The sequence below is a fragment of the Epinephelus moara genome, chromosome 12 (assembly GCF_006386435.1).
Source record: "Epinephelus moara isolate mb chromosome 12, YSFRI_EMoa_1.0, whole genome shotgun sequence".
NCBI classification, from domain to species: domain Eukaryota; kingdom Metazoa; phylum Chordata; class Actinopteri; order Perciformes; family Serranidae; genus Epinephelus; species Epinephelus moara.
This window is the reverse complement of record NC_065517.1, coordinates 39,710,113-39,728,747: the sequence shown is the minus strand read 5'-3', so window position 1 is coordinate 39,728,747 and position 18,635 is coordinate 39,710,113. Positions and strand designations below refer to the sequence as shown.

Below are 18,635 nucleotides of genomic sequence, written 5' to 3'. Positions count from 1 at the left end.
ATGTCGTCTAAAATCATGAAAAAAAGTCATAGTATAGTATGTCGTCCAAAATCATGAAAAAAAAGTATGTCGTCTAAAATCATGAAAAAAAGTCATAGTATAGTATGTCGTCCACACTCATGAAAAAAAAGTATGTCGTCCAAAATCATGAAAAAAAAGTATGTCGTCTAAAATCATGAAAAAAAGTCATAGTATAGTATGTCGTCCAAACTCATGAAAAAAAAGTATGTCGTCTAAAATCATGAAAAAAAGTCATAGTATAGTATGTCGTCCACACTCATGAAAAAAAAGTATGTCGTCCAAAATCATGAAAAAAAAGTATGTCGTCTAAAATTATGAAAAAAAGTCATAGTATAGTATGTCGTCCAAAATCATGAAAAAAAAGTGTCGTCCAAAATCATGAAAAAAAAGTATGTCGTCCAAACTCATGAAAAAAAAGTACGTCGTCAAAAATCATGAAATAGCATGTCGTCCAAAAGCATGAAAAAAAAGTCACAGTATAGTATGTCGTCCAAAAGCATGAAAAAAAGTTTTGTTGTTAAACGTGGCCCCCTGTGACTTAAATTCTGCAGAAATGTTACAAGAGGCACACAGTTAAGTATTTCTATTAAATAATTTATCATTTGGAGCTTTTACGATGCACTGTCGGGAAACAAAAAAATGTATAAAATCCTACTACCCATGTTTTTGCATTTTTAAGACTTTTGAAAGAGTCTAATACATTTTAATACTAATAAAAGCCTTACTTTTGGATAAATGGTTTCAATGCTTTTTAAGACTTTTTAAGGAACTACAGGAACCCTGCTCAAAGCGACGCCACAAACCCTGCTGACTGTGTTGTATTAATGCTCACCTGCAGCACAGTGCCATCTTTGAAGCCAAACCCATCCTTGAGCAGACAGGTGATGTAGGTCATGTCCATGCACAGGAAAGAACTGACAGGGGGGTACTTGGTCATCTTATTGCACACTGAGCAGACAAAAGGGAATCACGGGTGTTAGGTTGAATAATCAGTCATCTGTATTCTGCTGAGAGGATGAGGGCAGGATTTCACAGAGCAGCGAGGACACGACAAGTCCAGACTATTGAGATGCACACTGTGTCTCAAGTACAGGGAGCTGCAGATCTTTCACAGTAAAGATGCATTGCTCTGCCCATCTCTCACCCTCTTTAGCTCTCTTCTTGAAGTCTCTGACCTCCAGCATCCCTCCTTGGACCCCATCTGCAACAGGGGTTTAGATTGGGGTCATCTTCCGCACATTTTAAATGCTATACCATTCATTAACAGAGTAGATATACATGCACAGTTCCATAATACTAATAATAGAGCTGGTGCCCTTTCAGCTCATACTGGCAGAGGACTGCAATTTCTGTAATAACTACACACCTATAGCTCGTCAAATCCACTGAGACGGGTGCAGATGACTCACATTTTCCTAACTCTGTCTCACATTGGAATGGGTAATAACATCCTGCTGGCTCCGTATAATTATGTAAGGTGTGTACAGAGGGTGTGTGTACTAACCGATAAGGCCTGCATCCACAGCTCTGTCAAAGTAATAGGAGAATGCATAGAATACATTGTTGTCTTGGAGCTCGTACGGCTGATGAATAATCCCCTTCACCACCTTAAGTACTTCCTGATAACAAAGCTTGTATCCTGCATAACCTGGAGAGGAAACAGAGACAGCGGTGTAAATTATGCATCTCACGCTGGAACATTATGAGATGATGCGTAATTCAACTACGTCCATTTTAATGGGCTTTTGGAAACCTAACTTAAGCTTTGTATTTGCTCAAATCTGTCACATCTGATTTACTGTGGATGTTTGCAGTCTGAAAAACCTGAATTTAAAGGAATACTTCACCCACAAAATGATCATTTGTATATGAATTACTTACCTTGTGTACCTTTAATTCGTGAAGAAAACCTTGTTTTTATGGCATGCCTCCACGGTGAAGGAAAAATCCATAAACAGAAGAAAATCTTGATGTACTGAAGTGAAGGGGGCCGCATTTAAAAACAGCAAAACTATATCAAAACATCTGTTTACAAACTCTAACACAACTTGTGCAGTATAATCCAAATCTCATTTATCAAGTCGTTTGCTCAGTACTTCCTAAAAACATGCATTCTTGATAACACCTTTAAAGCTGAGCTGAAAGTAAAACTTATCTTTGTTCTTTTCAAAGTCAGACTGCACTGACAAAGACACCAATTTTACCTAACTGAACACGGGAGCTGTTGTGTGAGAGTTTGTACACGGATGTTTTGATAAAGATTTGCCGTTGTTAAATATGGACTCCTATGACTTTCAACAATCTTCGTTCACTTAGGAGGCATGCCATGAAAACAAAGTTGTCTTCACAACCTCAGCGTAACACAGGGTGAGTCATTTCTACACAAATGATCATTTTGTGAGTGAAGTATTCCTTTAATAGCATCATAACAACATTTAAAAAGATGTTTAAAAATGTTGTTCCCACATAAAGCAACTTTGGGTTTACTCTATTCAACAGACTGATTATACTTTAAAGGGATAGTTTGGATCTTTTACAGTGGGGTTATATGAGGTACTTATTTATAGTCAGTGTTATTACCTACAGTAGATGGTGGTTGGTACTCCCCAAATTTGGATAAGAAGGCAAGAGTACCGCCATGGAAGTTAAGCAATGTACTGCTGTGGATGGGGGCAGCATCAAAACGTATTTATCCACCTAAAGAAATATCTGTGTAAGTTTAAGTTTACGCTTTATTTAGAATATTTTCGCCGCTTTACCTTGACGCAGACAGCCCAATAACATCTTTGGTTCCCCATCTATGTTCTCTGCAAAGCCACCAGACTCCATTAAGAAAAAGAACACAGGAGCTGCTGGTCTACTGCTGCTTTGATTATTTAGTTAGTTTGAGTTATTGTGTGAGTTTAATGAATCTGAACTAACCGTTTAAAACACTTAAGTCACACAATTACACAAACAGACTAACTGATCGAAGCAGCAGTAGACCAGCAGCTCCTGTGTTCATCATTACGGTTAATAGAGTCTGGTTTTCAAGAGAGAATAGATGACAGCCCCACTTCCCCATAGGAAATCACTGCCTGACGACAAGGTAATGCAGTTAAAATATTCTAAATATAGCCTTCACTTAACTGATGTTATTTTTTTAGGTGGCTAAAATATGTTTTGCTGCTGCCCCTGTCCATTAGCTAGTACATTAGCTGTTGTGTCTGTACTCCTGCCTGTGTCTCCATCTAATGTGGTAATACACTGACGATGAATATGTACCTCACACAACCCCACTTCAAAAGATGTGAACTATCCCTTTAAGCAAACATGATCTTACCATCTGGGTCCCCGCTCACTTGATAGGTCTGCCCTCCAAATCTCCATTCATCCCTGAACTTCTTTGGCAGGCAGGAACTTTTAAAAACCCGCCACTCCAACCCTGTTAGAGCACAGACGTGACTCGTTTAATCTTCTAACTGGCTCAACGGCTTCACACCTGGTCACCGTGGTCTGAGACTGACTCAGCCACTAACACAATTTCCTCTGAAGCCCTTCGGTGATTCATCTCAGTGCTTCACTTGAATTGTTTATTCGAGAGGAAGACTTGAAAGTACATCTCAGAAAAACATCTCTCTCTTGTTACTGCCTTAACTCAGTATTTGGAGGAATAGGCAGGAAGGAAACAACACCCGAGAGAGCGCTTGGAGAACTGACTCACTGTTGTGTCTCCGCATCCTTCAGAGACACGCTCACAATGAACAACACTGACCAACAGCTAATGGCAACAGAGCACCTTTTTCATTGTGTACAGCACAGTACCTTCTGCACCCAGAGCTCCCAGCGTGGCCAGTCGCGCTGCCATCAGTCCATGTCCGAGGTAACTGGAGGAAGTCAAAGGATTGTTATAGAGTTACAAAACCAGGAACAGACTGTGTATGTAACAAGCAAGTCATTGTGAAAATAGGCCAAACAAATGGTGTCTGTGTATTATTCACATCCTAATGACTAAACAGATAATAGAAGTTTACCTAATTAAAAACAGATCCGGGTAAAGAAAGTTAAAACAACAAAGTCAGTAGTACCGGTGTGTGTAACTTAATTAGTCCATGCTGGAGACCAAACTAAAAATATATAAAAACAACCTTGAAGAGATTAAATCAGAAACTGATCTGATGCAATCAGATATAATTCAAATGTAGGATTACCAGGGCTGTACCAAATGTCTTCTTTTTCCATTAAAGGCTTTTATCAAGGTTTTCGACTGCAGCTTTAAATGTCTGTCGTCTAATTTTATGACATCATCATCATAAAAAGAAAAATCCTTGAATAAAATCCTCAATTTGAAAAACAATGACTCATCGGATTATATTAATTAAGCCTGATTTATAGTACGGCGTTCAGCAATTTTGATGAGTGTCATTTGACAGAAATTAAAGAGCCACATGACGTTTTCAGTTTATGCCTCAGCAAAAGGTTTCAGTCGTCTCCATGGTAACCAGACGCTATCCTCCAGCTGACCTGTTTTATTTACACTGTATTATCCAGATCAGCACATATATCCCTCTGACATCTGCTTGTTTTGTATTTATATTGTGCTACATTGTGTCCTCTGCATTTTGATTACGGAGGGATTTGATGAAGTCAGTGAGTTCACTGAAGAGAAAGATTTTAAAATTCTACTGAGAAGGGAGAGCAAGGACAGGAGGTGGTCAGTGCGTCTACTGAACCAAACAAGGGAGCTACAAAGTGATTATGTACATAGGCACATACAGTGAGCAGCAGCAGCGACCCACCGTCCGACACCAGCACACTGAGAGGACAGAAACAGAGGGCTCAGTGGGGACGGAGCACTTGCCGCACGAAGCGAACACACCGTCTGCGGCCATTTTGACTTGACTAGCAGACTTCACTACAAGCTGATTGGCTGTAAAAACAGGTGATGTGCTTTACATTCTAAAACCAGCCCCTGGCAGTGATTTGACCAGTTGGGTTGCAGGTGACACCATCAGCTGACTTGAGTCGAGCTCAGACCGGCCAGTTCACACCGCTGCATCTTTTCTCTGCAACGTTTTAAAACGGTTTCATCTCGTCACGAAACTTTGGTCTGAATTGGGCTTCAAACAAACGGACAAGGAGATTAAAACCAGCAAAGACGGAGACGGGCCACTTGCCCAGTACCTTTTAATTTGTGCTCACTGTAATTCTCTGATATCTTAAGATCCAGACGGTCAAGAGCTTTATCCTGGGTGCCAATTTATCCACAGCGGTCTCTTCTTCTCCAAAACAAACAGACCAGGTGATTTAAACCAGAAAAACACTGAATAAAACAGTTCCACATTTAAATAAATCAGAGTCTTCCCGATGCTCTTGTCGCAGAGGAGCTACTAACTACAGTGACTGACACAAAAACATGAAAGGCCCTCTCTAGAGCCAGTGTTCGGTTTGTTTGTTCTGGGCTACTGTAGAAAAATGGCGGTACAACATGGCAATCTCCATACATGAGGATCTGCTCCCTATGTAGACATAAACAGCTCATTCTCATTCATTCATTCATTCTCATTCAGTTTGTTGACGTTCACAATGAATCATCCTTACGTACTAAAGTTTGTTTTGGAGTTGTGCAAGGTTCTGTGCTCGGACCAATCCTATTTACTCTATATATGCTTCCTTTAGGTACCATCATAAAAAATCACTCTGTAAATTTCCATTGTTATGTGGATGATACTCAGTTGTATTTATCGATGAAGCCAGAAGAAAGTAATCAATTAACTAAACTCCATAACTGCCTTAAAGACATAAAAACCTGGATGAGCACCAATTTCCTGATGTTAAATTCAGACAAAACTGAAGTTATTGTTCTTGGCCCCAAACAACTCAGAGACTCTTTATCTGATGACATAGTTTCTCTAGATGGCATTGCTCTGGCCTCTAGCACTACCGTAAGAAACCTCGGAGTAACATTTGATCAAGATTTGTCTTTTAATTCTCATTTAAAACAAACGTAATATTGCGAAAATTTGGCCTATCCTGACCCGAAAAGATGCAGAAAAATTGGTCCATGCTTTTGTTACCTCAAGGCTGGATTACTGTAACTCTCTATTATCAGGTAGCTCTTATAAAAAAAATTGATTGATTGATTGATTGATTCTAAGGTAACGAAAACACAACGATTAGAATTCTCATGTGATTTATTTTTGCTAATTCCTACACACTGAACCTTGTAAACAGGATGAATACACATGCAGAAAAAAAGCTGCGCAGCATTCAAATGTTGATTTAGTATCTGAATGTCAACATGATGAATGAAGCCTTGAAGCTTTGAACTCTTTGGTACAGCCCTGAGGGTCACTTTGTTTTATGAAACATGCATTAATGATCTGTCACCTGTAAGTGTAGAGTTCAAACGTTGTGTTGGAGATGTCAAATCTGGCAACATAATCATCAACAGGAACACTTTCGATGGTTTTCTTCAGAGGAACATGGAGGACATAAAGGGGTAAATAATCATTAATGAGTTTAATTTGTACAGAAATCTCTTAACATACAAACAAACAACTGACCCTTGTTTTTGGCAGGAAAGTGATCTGCGTGGATCCTCCCCCCAGATCCAAGATTCCCACCGTCTTCTTGGTAAGTGCATTCAGGTGACCTAAAAACATTTCCTACTTTAATCCAGCTGACACAACAAAGAAGAGCTAATCAGTTATACCTTAGATGCTATCTTCAAAAGGCCTATTTGACACAGAATGTGCAACCCAAAATATAAAATCCCTACGCGGAGCCTGATAAAGATCAGAGCTATCCCCCTGAGGCAACGCAATCATAACTGTATGCATTCAGCCTGGATTTGTGATGCAGGGTCTATAATAAGACACTACGACAATTTCAGACACTAAGTTAAATTTGGATACGAGTTTACAGTACTCACCTGTCAGATAGTTCACAGATATCCAAGCCAGGATTCCTACATTAAAGAGATGAGCAAACCAAGAAAGAGACGTTTCAGGTGGAGCACAATATTTTAGGAAAGCTGACGACAAATTTTTAAAGAAATTATGATGCTTACAGAACGAACAAACATGTGAGTAAGAGCTGCAATCTTAAAAACAAGGTTGAAATGCTGACAAATCAAGTACACTGTGGCACAACAGACAATAACATTTTTTCACCACATAATTACAGACTTTTAAGGTCACAACAACTTTGTGGTGAAGAGCGACTTCATTTTCTTAAGTGTCATCATAAAAGACAGCAATAATCTGCAACAATTTAATTAGACGTCTGCAGTAAACAAAGATTACTTATGAAAACTGCACAGCAAACATAAAGCGGGGCAGAGGGATCACTGATGCCACCGACAAAGTGCTGCAGCAAGAACATGAGTGGCTGTAATGACTGACGAATGTGTTGCTTGTGAGGGCAGAGGGTGGGCAGACGTTACCTTCGTTCGTGCCGTTCATTATGCTGACGCTGTTGTCTGAGACCAAAAAAGGAGATTCATCAAACACATGTTGAACCTGTGGAGGAGGAGGAAGAGGATGAGAGGCAGGCAAGGCAGAATGACTGAGAGAGAGAGTGAGAGCACGAGGGCGCCAAGGAAAGCAGCAGAGAAATGGCCCTAATGTTATCTACTGTAATGGTAGCTCATCCAGAGGTGCCCTCCGCTTGAAGGGATTAATTAATTCCCTCAGGGGGATTAATAAAGTATCATTTATCTTCCAAGGTGCCCCAGGGCCATCCATTACTATCTTATCCCCTCCACAAGAGCCTTCCTCACTAAGCTCACACCACTCTGATAACAATACTCTCCCTCTTGTCTGTGTACCACCTGCCATAACACTGAAATGTTCTTTCCCCTCCTGCCTGCTCCTTCCCTGGATAAGACACTGTACTTTCCCCGGAAAGTGTCAGACAATGTAGCGCCTAACAACTCCCCAATGAAGAAGAACTGCACTCTACCTTACAGAAGTCTCAACAGTATGTCATGTCTCAATACTGCTGCACTCTTTTTACCTGCTCCAGAAGAGTCTGAGCTTTCTCTACAGGCAGCAGCCGAAATCCAGCCGTGGCTCTGAGGATCAGCGGAGTCCTCTTCCACTCCAGACGAGGCACGGTCTTCTTGGCCACCTTCAGCAACATCCTCACTGTGTGTGCAGCCTTTAAAAACAAGCACAATGCTCACTACAAAATAGGGCTGGGCAATATGTCAATATTATATTGATACTGTGATATGAGACTAGATATCATCTTAGATTGTGGCTATCGTAAAGCTGCATTCACACTGCTGCGTGGTCACTGACCTGACAAATGGCTACCCCAGTGCTGCCACTACGGTCCATAGCTGCGATGACAGGCAGATGCTTTGATGAACACTAACAGAGGTGCAAGCTAGCTTGTAGCTGTATACTGTAGCTAGCTAAAGGAAATCTACACTTTCAGACAATTTATCATCATCATCATCATCATCATCATCATCATCATCGTCATCTGAAGTTTGGTGGGAATGGTATCCCAGGCCCAGTTTTTCTTCTGACTGTCCTTAAAAGTTGCTGGTGCCTTTACTCCAGGTATTCTAACACCAACATTTTCAGCTCTTCCATTTTGTCCTCTTTCCACGATGCATACTTTTCGGATAGCCAAAACCAGACGGCAACCACCACAAGTTCTCCGTGCTCGTTCATGTAGGCAGCATCTGCTTCATACCCTGCTGCTGAGTTTGAAATCGCTTCACCTCTGCCACCTTACCCTCATTGAAATGCAGGCCGCAAATAACCGCGCAGCAGTGTGAAAGCCCCCTAAATGCTGTTATTTCCTGGTTTTAAAGGTGACACGACAGTTAGTGATCTCATTTAATAGATTGTTTTTATACCAATGCCATTGTCGTTTCTGCTTATTGGTCTGGATTTTTTTATCAATTCCTAATCAATTCTCTGTGGGGAAAAAAGTAGCCGTTTTCGCACGAGACCAATATGACCTGGAGACCTCAAGTTACTTAGAAATTACACCCCCACGTTTGTGTTTCGTGTGGTGCAAGTCTGTATTTCACTTGAATTTACTGACATTAACCACAGATATGATGTGCACAGTCATTTGTAACTCCACTCTACACAAAACAGAAACACAACACAGCATCACTAGCGGTGATATATATAGTGTTAACCTCTGTTTTGTCTTTTAAATGTGGGTTAAATAAACAAACCCGATTCTGCCACGTTATTACGTTATCCATTTTATCATCTTTGGAGGTTTCACTCTTCTGACTGATGTGAGTTTGGTTTTAATGGTATGGGTCTCCATGCTGGGGAGAGAGATGAATCTCCTGCACCCAAAATGCTGTCAAAACTTTTGCAAAACTACAAACTTTTCTGATAAAAAATAGCTACAGTGTGGAACCTCACGTGAAGTATAATCTAAACAAAAGACAAAGATCCCTATGTGCACAGTTGCACTCGGGAACGTTACTATCAGCCTTAAAGACTGGAGGGTTTAACAGACAGAAATTGTTTGTTGTATAATTTATCTGAAGTTGAGAATGAGGTTTATTTCTTGTTTTACTGTCCTGAATATGAAGATACAAGGGATGTAATTTTCAGGAAAATGATCTCTATTTATGTTGATTCCTTTTGGTTGGATGATAATGGAAATGTTTCAGAAGGGGAACCCTTTTTGTGGCTGAATTTCTTTGCCAGACCAGAAGACAGAGCATTTTGTTTGAGGACTGAGCAGTAACGTAACATGTACTTTGGATTGTTCACTGCAACATTATTGTATTGGTGTCTCGTAAACCCATGAGGGTTGTCACATGTTGTGTGCATGAAACAAAAGAAAAAATCAATCATCAATCATCATCATCATCACCTATGATTATTTATCAAAATCTCATTGACTAAATATTTTTGTTAAAGCACCAATAGTCAACCCTACAATACTGTTGTGATATTGATAAAGTTTTTTGGTCAAAAATATCCTGATATTTGATTTTCTCCTCATCACCCAGCTCTACTACAATCAGCACTGCTCAGAGGTGTCTTTTGACAACAGGGTGACTAGTTAGAGTTGAGAAAACACTTGCTGTGCTACATATCAGGCTGCTTGAATATTCACTCGTTTGTCATTTTGGTTTTCTCACTTCCTACTTACTTTCATTAGCAATGTGATTCCCTGCAGAGGGAGGCTATTGGCAGCGTTTCTGAGTACAATGTAGAGCCAGCAGACCTTTTCCTCCGGCTCAATATAATTGATTAGATTTGACAATGAACTCACCATTTCAGGGGAGTCAGCATATGCTGACAAACCAGGCTTTATGGAATGGAACATCTCATTGTCCAAAACAGGCAGCTCCTCTGAAAGATACGAGATCCACCCACATCAAATATGCAGCAGCTATTAAAAGCATTAAGGGGCCTAAATCTGCTTAGCATACATATGCAGAGTATATCCCCTTATTCAAGATGAGGCATGTTGACTTGAATCTGACAAAATAGGATTATTTCTTCAAAAGTAAATGAAGTCAAGTATAACCTGTGTCCCCTGAGGTGGAAATTCACAGGTTTACAGAGCAGAGAGCTGAGCAAAGGAATAAAGCCTGCAAATCAGCTTGTTACTCTGCAGTTTGCATTGTAAATCAATTGATCGCAGGCCGTGTAAACACATCACTTGAAGCCCTCGCAGCAGTAAATACACATCTGATTCAACCTGCCTCTCAGTCTGGATGCTGGTATGATAACACGAGTCAAAGATCAGAGAGAAGCAGGTCAGAGTAATCTGCCCAATAATACCTGAGTCACTGTGGATGAAGGTGTAGACATGGATGCGCGTCCCCGTGCTCCCTGCATCAAACATCACCGCGTAGAAGATGCGGCTGTGGTTTGCCGGTCGGCTCAGACTGGGAAGGATGTTCCCAATGCTGTTGGTCAAATCCAGGATAGAGGTCTTGACCTGGGCTCGGCTCAGGTCTGCGACAGCGAGCAGGATCAGGAGTGGAAGCGGCACGGTGAGCTTCATCTTTACACTGGAGAATCAATTAAAGAACAATATTATAGGTCTTCTCATTACAGCACGGTAAAACTGGTGCTCTATTAAACGGTTTTGAACTGCTGAACAAAGCAGCTCAAACTGCTGCTGACTAATATTGGGAGATGTTAAATGACAGCATGACAAGCAACAGAGGGTAAGAGGCAATAGTTATTTACATTAGACCACACCCTCTAAGACTTTCTAACCAACCCACAGAGACACACCTCGAAATAAACCTCTCTACCTGCTGAGTCGACTCCTGTAGAGTATTTAGAAAACATCACAAGACCACGTTAGACTTAAAGATATACTATGCTGGATTTCCTAATATAACAATGCACAGAGACCCACTCGGACCCGCTTGAATTGTGTGATGGTGTATTTTTCTGCCTGTATTTTCATATTTATTTCTTACTCTGTGTTTGGGGCATTTATGGCCATTTACCTCTACAGCACTCAGATGAAGTCAGAGCTTTATAAATAGGTGGTGACCAGGATTCATACTAAAAATGTGCGTATAGACATAAGCCAAAAATGACGTATGCCAAAAAATGACAGTTTCTCCAATCAGGCTACCGCCTCACCATTTTCGTCCCCAATTTCCGTCTCTCCGTACGTCTCTATCAGGCCTCATTTTGTGTGTAGGCAACGTTTATAAATGAGACCCCAGGTGCTTGACCGTGAGCAGCAGGCAACCAAGAGACACAGCACAGAAAAAAATGCAAATATAGCAAGATGAAATGCCAAAGTAGAAAGAATCCTGCATAGTATACCTTTTAAAGGTAACTGGTATTTTTCAGCCAGGACCCTGTTTTCCTTTGCTTTTGTGTCCAAATGACTAATGGGAACAACTAGTTTTGAAACTGGTCCAGTATTGAGCGAGAGCGCTGCAGCTGGCAGCCACTACACAGGCTGCGATGTAATCACTTGAGGTATTTGGCACCGTCATTGACATCCACTGGAAGTGCTTGTTTTGCCACCAACAGGCTCGGATTGTTGTTCTAAGGGTCTGACAACATCATGGAAAGAATTGTATTTATTCAACCAGAAGCAGCCCCTAAGCTACTGTCACCAAACCCACCAGACTCCATTTAAATAAACACTAATTTAAGCGTGTATAAAGCCAACATATTTTCACATCTAACAGTGTGAATTAAGGGTTTATTTCAATGATTGTTGAAAAAGTGGAATGACGATGATGATGATGATGTTGAGGTTTATTTTGTTTCTGTTGACTTTGAATTAAGTGTGCTTCATGATGACAAACTTACTTTTTATTTAAATGGAGTTTGGTGGGTTTGGTGAAAGCAATTTTGGGGCTGTTTCTGATTAAACCAAAAGGCCTATCTCTGTAGGGATCCTTTCCATAATGCTGTCAGACACTTAGAATTATAATCAAACACTTTTAGAGGACGTAAATTGACGGTGCAAACATGCCCGTGGTGGGTACATCGCTGTCTGTCAGCCCACTCACTCAATACCAATTTCAAAAACTGTTGTTTCCATTAGTCACTTAAGACACAAAAACACAGGAAAATAGAGCCCAGGTTGAAAAACACCAAAGTTACCCTTTGAGGCTGTCGACTTAAATCCTTTGATCTTCATCTTTAATCAATACATGCCAACACAAGCATTTCTTAACACCTCTCTACAAAACTCTGATGTGAATTATTTCTCAGAAGCCTCAATCAGGCACTTCTCTGTGGGAAACTGCTGAGACACAGTCACTCTGATTACACAGAAAATGAAGTGACTGAGGACATTTTTACATGAGAAATGTTACTGCCTATGAATTTGAATTTAACTTTTGTCTGAAGCAGGTTACAAAAATTAAAAGGAATTCTGAAACTGGACACTCCATAGGAATAACAAATGGGTCCTTTCATTATTTGTCACTGAAATGCTTAAGAAGCTAAGTGGTATCTATAAAGAACAACAATGACTTAAAGTCAGTTGTTGTACGTTGTATTGTTCATCAGCTTTAATTTTTATTTCGTTTTTAATTTTTGTATTCAAGTCAGTTTAGTTTCACTTAGTTTCCACAGAACAGGTTTCAGTTTATTTTCTGTTCAAATATGTTTAGTTTCACTTGAGTTTTATTACTTTATGTATTAGTTTTGTATTTTTTTTTAATTATAATATTAGGGGTATTTGTCAGGGGCAATATTTGAGAGGTTCAGAGGTATTACAATACAAACACAACACTTTTTTTGAGGCAACTGACTCACAACCAAACTGACAATGACTAAAACTAAAGACATTTTCTGTGTATTTCTATTTTATTTAAGATAAATTTGTAGTACACAGCATATTTATAGTTTCATTTTTCTACAGTCTAGTTTATTTCTACATCAATTTTCTCAAATATTTTTTACACCTAGTTTTAGTTTAGTTTTAGGTAACTAAAATAACCTCGCTTCGATAAATTCAACAAGGTTTAATTAAGGGTGTGTGCTCCTGTGTGTGACTTTAAAATGAAGCATGAGATCTATTTCATTTGTCGCCTGCATGTTTGCTCATTTGAAGCTACTCTGCTGGAAAAGATGCAAATGTTAAATATTAAAATACACCAGGCATCACACATGCAGAAACTGCCACTGAACTTGTTAAGAGGAGTCCCATGCCTTACGTCTCAGCATGTGAAAAGAACGTGTTTAAAAAAATCCTTCACAAGTCTGGCAGTGAAGTATTGTTTAACTGTGGTCTCCAGTGATTTGTATAAATGTAAAGTAAATCTGTGGCTCCACAGTGGGCAGTGCACTCTGAAGGAAGGAACTGTGTCATTGCTGGAGAACAAATAAGAAATCACCTTTTAATGCTGTTCAGTTTTTGCAACATCTTTAGAAAACTTCTTGTAGTTCTTTAATAGCTTAATTCCCACTGCTGACTGAAGGCAGAAGACACGTGCAGCTGAGCCTCTGCATTCTCAAAGTCACATTGGGGAACTTGTCCCTGATTTAAAACAATGTTCTCACTCTGCTGCATGGTTAATCACTGTGCATCAATATTCCCAAACCATGCAAACAATACTATCTGAGAAGAATACACAATGGGGGAAAATGAGCTGGATCTGTAAGTTTTTGATCACCTCTGTGCATATATAAGCCTTACATTTCTATAAGATCTTACAAGAGATTTGCTGACAAGTTTGTTGGGAGTTTCTACAGAAGCTAACGGATTCACTTGAGGAAAAACAATTCATTAATTCAGAAAAATGAGAATTAATTAATCTATTAGTTTATTTAATTCTGACATAATAATCTTTATTCAGAAAATGACATTTTTACATCAAAATCTTCTCATATTCTGAGATAATAATCTCATTAATTCAGAAAAAGAGCAGATTTTTTTCCTCACATGAATGCATTACCTACTTTAAGTTTCATAAAGTTAAAAAAAATAAATAAAAGCATAAGTTTAATGACATTTTTAGTGTTTTTTAAGTCATTATATTAAGGCTTCTGGGGTGGTTTCGGATGTTTCTAGAGCTGCCTTACTTGATACTGAATTTAAAAAGAGGCTTGGACTATCAATGGCAATTTTATAACTAAAATAACCGTACTTTTACTGTAGCATTAACAGAAATGAACCGGAAAATCTACTTCTACTGTGTCCATAAAGTTAATAACCCACTGTCAGTGATGCATTTGAAGTAAGGATGTTTCAGGAACAGGAGCAGGATAGCTGATAAAATATCCTGAACAGGTGCAGGATGTGACAAGAGCAGAATTCACTGGTTAGACAGCACAACTAGTTATTTCTAGAAAACAAACTCGAGATCTAAATGTCCTTATGGTGTATTTATTATAGGGGTGTAAATCACCAGCTTCATCATGATATGATATTATATCGATTTGTCTGGATGACAATACGATGTTTGCCGATATCACAAAGTCTGTCACGATACGATTTTGATTCGATTTGATTCAGGAGCCTGCGATCAATATGACGCGATATCATATGCCCATCTAACACAATCATTTACATCAACTCACAAAAACAACTAGAATATGATTTGACCTATTTATTTCTGAGCTCTGTTTGTTGTTTGAGCGGAGGCACGCTTGCCCAGAAATGGTGACACAGACGTGCTATGTGAATTTCAAAATAAATGCGTATCTTTAAGATGACGATATGGATCAATATTCTCATTTTGCATCGATATAATCGTATTGTTAATCAATGAATTGATGTGGATCGATGTATCGTTACACCCCTAATTTATTATAACTACTTAAGTACTTAAGCCAGCCTTTTCTACAATAACTGAGCAGACAAGAGCAGCTGAAAAACAAAAATAAACTGCTTTATTAGTTCACTAATTTTAAAAAAAGAACAGAATTTTCCACTTGATTTTTTCCCTCATAATTATGACATAATAATCTTAATTCAGAAAAACAGAGACTTTTTTCTATAAATATGTTCTCATATTCTGAGATAATAATCTCATTAATTCAGAACAGTGATTCATAAAGTTAAAAAAAGAAAACATAAGGTTAATGACATTTTTTGTGTTTTGTAAGTCAATATATTAGTAGTTTGGGGTGGTTTAGGGCAGTGGCTCCCAACCGGTGCAGCCACTGGGTCCAAATTTCTCCGTAGTCATTAGTTCAAGGTCCCACAGTTTAATACATGCAGTGTCATACTTGTGTGTGGTCATGTTGTTGAGTTAGTTTGCTGTCTCTGTTAAGTAGCTGTCGGTTAGTCACTACAAAAATTTACTGTACTTAAAATCAGAGTGTTTTTTTTTTTGTTTTTTTTTACAAAGTTGACATATTTGTGCGACCCACCAGTTGGGAACCACTGATTTAGGATGCTTCTAGACCGATTTTATCACTAAAATAACCGTACTTTTACTGTAGCATTAACAGAAATGAACCAGAAAATCTACTTCTACAGTGTCCATAAAGTTAATAACCCACTGTCAGTGGTGCATTTAAAGTAAAGATAGCAGGATAGCTGATAAAACAGGTGCAGGATGTGACATGACCAGACTAACATGTGGTCAGCCCTCAGTTCATTTCACAGGTTAGACACACACAGCACAACTAGTTATTTCTAGAAAACAAACTCAAGCTCTGAATGTTTGGGGGTTTTTTTATAACTAGTTACGTCAGCTTTTTCTACAATAACTAAACAGAAAAGAGCAGGTGAGAAATGAGAATTAATGATTTTATTAGTTTGCTGATTTTAAAACAGAGCAGACTTTATTTCCCATAAAAATGTTCTCATATTCTGAGATAATAGTCTCATTAATTCAGAAAAAAGAGCAGATTTTTTTCTCAAGTGATTGCATTAGTAACTGTAAGTTTATAAAGTGTAATAAATTGATGAAGTTAACGACATTTGTACTTTTTTTTTTACGTCTTATCAGTGTTTTGGGGTGGGTTAGGATGCTTCTAGGTCTGCCTTACTTAATCTGAATTTATAAAAGTGTCTTGCCAGTGGCTTGAACTATCATTGGCAATTTCATAACTAAAATAACCGTACTTTTACTGTAGCATTAACAGAAATGAACAGGAAAATCTACTTCTACAGTGTCCATAAAGTTAATAACCCACTGTCAGTGATGCATTTAGACTGTGAACAGGTGCAGCATGTTTCATCAGTTAGTGTACTCTGACTGGATGTAAAGTCATCACACAGAAATGTGTCAGAACAGACATGTGGTCAGCCCACATCACAACTAGTTATTTCTACAAAACAAACTCGAGTCCTGAACACTGTCATGGTGTGTTTTAACAAGTTAAACCATCCTTTCCCCTAACAACTACGAGACGAGAACAGTTAGCGTTTAAGTTTTATATCTAACGTTCCCGTTAACTTTGACACGATATAATGATAACAATAACCCAAGTCGTACCCTCTTTAACTTTAATACACTTGACACATGTTTAGAAAACTTTCCCACATGTCCAAAGGCAACTAATTCAGCTGTCAGTGCAGCTAACACAGCTGGCAGCGTTAACTTCACTCATCTCCTCATTAAGGTTAATTCCCATTCAACTGACATTAGTTAAGATAACGTTAGCTGGCGTGAAAGCTACTTTAAAGACAGCAAGGCGGTGAAGTTTGTTAAAAAGCTAGTTAGCTAACAAGCTACCCGAGTTCATCGAAGAACCTGAAACTTGGAGACCAAACTCCAAAAACACCGACAACAATACAACAGTAAAAACCGTTTGACGGTGAAGTTAGTTTAAAAGCTAGTCAGCTAACAGCGGAACGTTACGAAATGTTCCTCGAACAACTTTAAAGAATAGACTCCCCAAACACACAGGAAACAGTAAAACACACGGTAATTAAGACATGTAATTAACTTATTTAAGTGTTTCCTGAGCGCTGGACACACTCGGAGCTCACCATGATGTCCGACTACCCGGCTTCTTCTCCAACGGCTAACGGCTGACTCGCGGTGACGTCACCATTGTGATTCAGCAGTGTTGGGTCTCGTGCAGGGGAACAACAGTGTCGGTGACGTCACAGAAGGAGCTGTCCACAGATAACAACACACAATATCCTCAGTCTTTTTGATTATGCTGGTAAATAGAGGGCATAAACTGGAGAAGAGTTTGGCTTCTACCCCTTAATACTGCATATCTAGCAAGGCTAAAGAAGTACATTTTAAAATACTGCATAATATATACCCAGTCAGTAGTATTATTGCTAAGTTTATAGATGTTGATGATTCTGTACTTTTTGTAATCGTAATACAGAAACAATTTCACATCTGAGTTTTTTATTGTGATATATCCAAAATGTTTTGGAGTGATGTTGAATCTCGTTTTTTTGATGCTGCTAACTCTATCTACTCTCTTACCCTTAAAGATGTTATTTGCTACTATGTTAACCCAGAAGATAATGCTCTTGAACACCTGATGAACTTTATTATCCTATATGCAAAATTTTTCATTCACTCCTCCTTCACTGCTCCTTTTCTCCTGGAACTGAGCTCTTTGCTTAAATCTCTGATTTTGGTAAATAACAAAAAAAGTAATACCTTCCTGAGTCATTATGAAAAGTTTTTCCCTGAAGCCCCTGCTTGAACTATTTTGGGGTTTTTTATTTTATTTTGTACTCTATCCTTGATTTATTTATTATTTATTTTTTCCTTAACCATCTCTTTGTGCTGATTTACTTTTTATTTAATATATATAACTGTCCCTGAAATACTTGATATACTCATGTACTGTCACTAATGTGCTGATTGTTATTGTGTACCTTGAAGTTTTGTACATTTAAATTATTCAATTAAAAAAAACACACACACAGCCATATGGCAAGCCGTTTTAACATCTAATAGGTAGACTGGATATTCATTACTGATATCTGCAACATAATTTTGCCTAGTCAAAACTCTTATTCAAGATATCGGTAATTCAGTTTTGACTAGTAAGATTCAAACTACTTTTGCCATTCATGTGTATGGAGTTTGTCATTATAGATATCTCCAATGTAGTTGCGGATATCTGCAACTGAATTGTAGATATCTCTAATTCCAGTTTGAGATATCTACGATTTAATTTTGACTAGTCATAATTCAAGTTCAAGATATCTTTAATTATCATCAATTGAAGATATCTACATGGTCCTTTCTAGATATCTTGAATTAAGTT

General features: G+C 38.6%; 2 protein-coding genes across 2 annotated transcripts in view; one reads left to right on the top strand and one right to left on the bottom strand.

The window, feature by feature from the left end:
• LOC126398655 (ectonucleoside triphosphate diphosphohydrolase 5-like) overlaps positions 1-17,455 on the bottom strand; it is a 25,737-nt gene extending 8,282 nt beyond the window's left edge. Inside the window, exons 1-13 of the mRNA XM_050058165.1 lie at positions 17,383-17,455; positions 10,785-11,017; positions 10,270-10,349; positions 8,020-8,163; positions 7,448-7,523; positions 6,935-6,970; positions 6,567-6,655; positions 6,391-6,473; positions 3,826-3,887; positions 3,344-3,445; positions 1,526-1,669; positions 1,166-1,222; positions 854-969 (exon numbers count right to left, since the gene is read on the bottom strand). Coding sequence (XP_049914122.1) covers positions 854-969; positions 1,166-1,222; positions 1,526-1,669; positions 3,344-3,445; positions 3,826-3,887; positions 6,391-6,473; positions 6,567-6,655; positions 6,935-6,970; positions 7,448-7,523; positions 8,020-8,163; positions 10,270-10,349; positions 10,785-11,010 — 1,215 coding nt within the window. The 5' untranslated portion in view covers positions 11,011-11,017; positions 17,383-17,455. The remainder of the gene's footprint in view (positions 1-853; positions 970-1,165; positions 1,223-1,525; positions 1,670-3,343; positions 3,446-3,825; positions 3,888-6,390; positions 6,474-6,566; positions 6,656-6,934; positions 6,971-7,447; positions 7,524-8,019; positions 8,164-10,269; positions 10,350-10,784; positions 11,018-17,382) is intronic.
• Positions 1-18,635, top strand: part of LOC126398660 (vascular endothelial growth factor A-like) — a 193,839-nt gene that overhangs the window by 68,175 nt on the left and 107,029 nt on the right. The gene's annotated exons all lie outside the window — the stretch shown is intronic.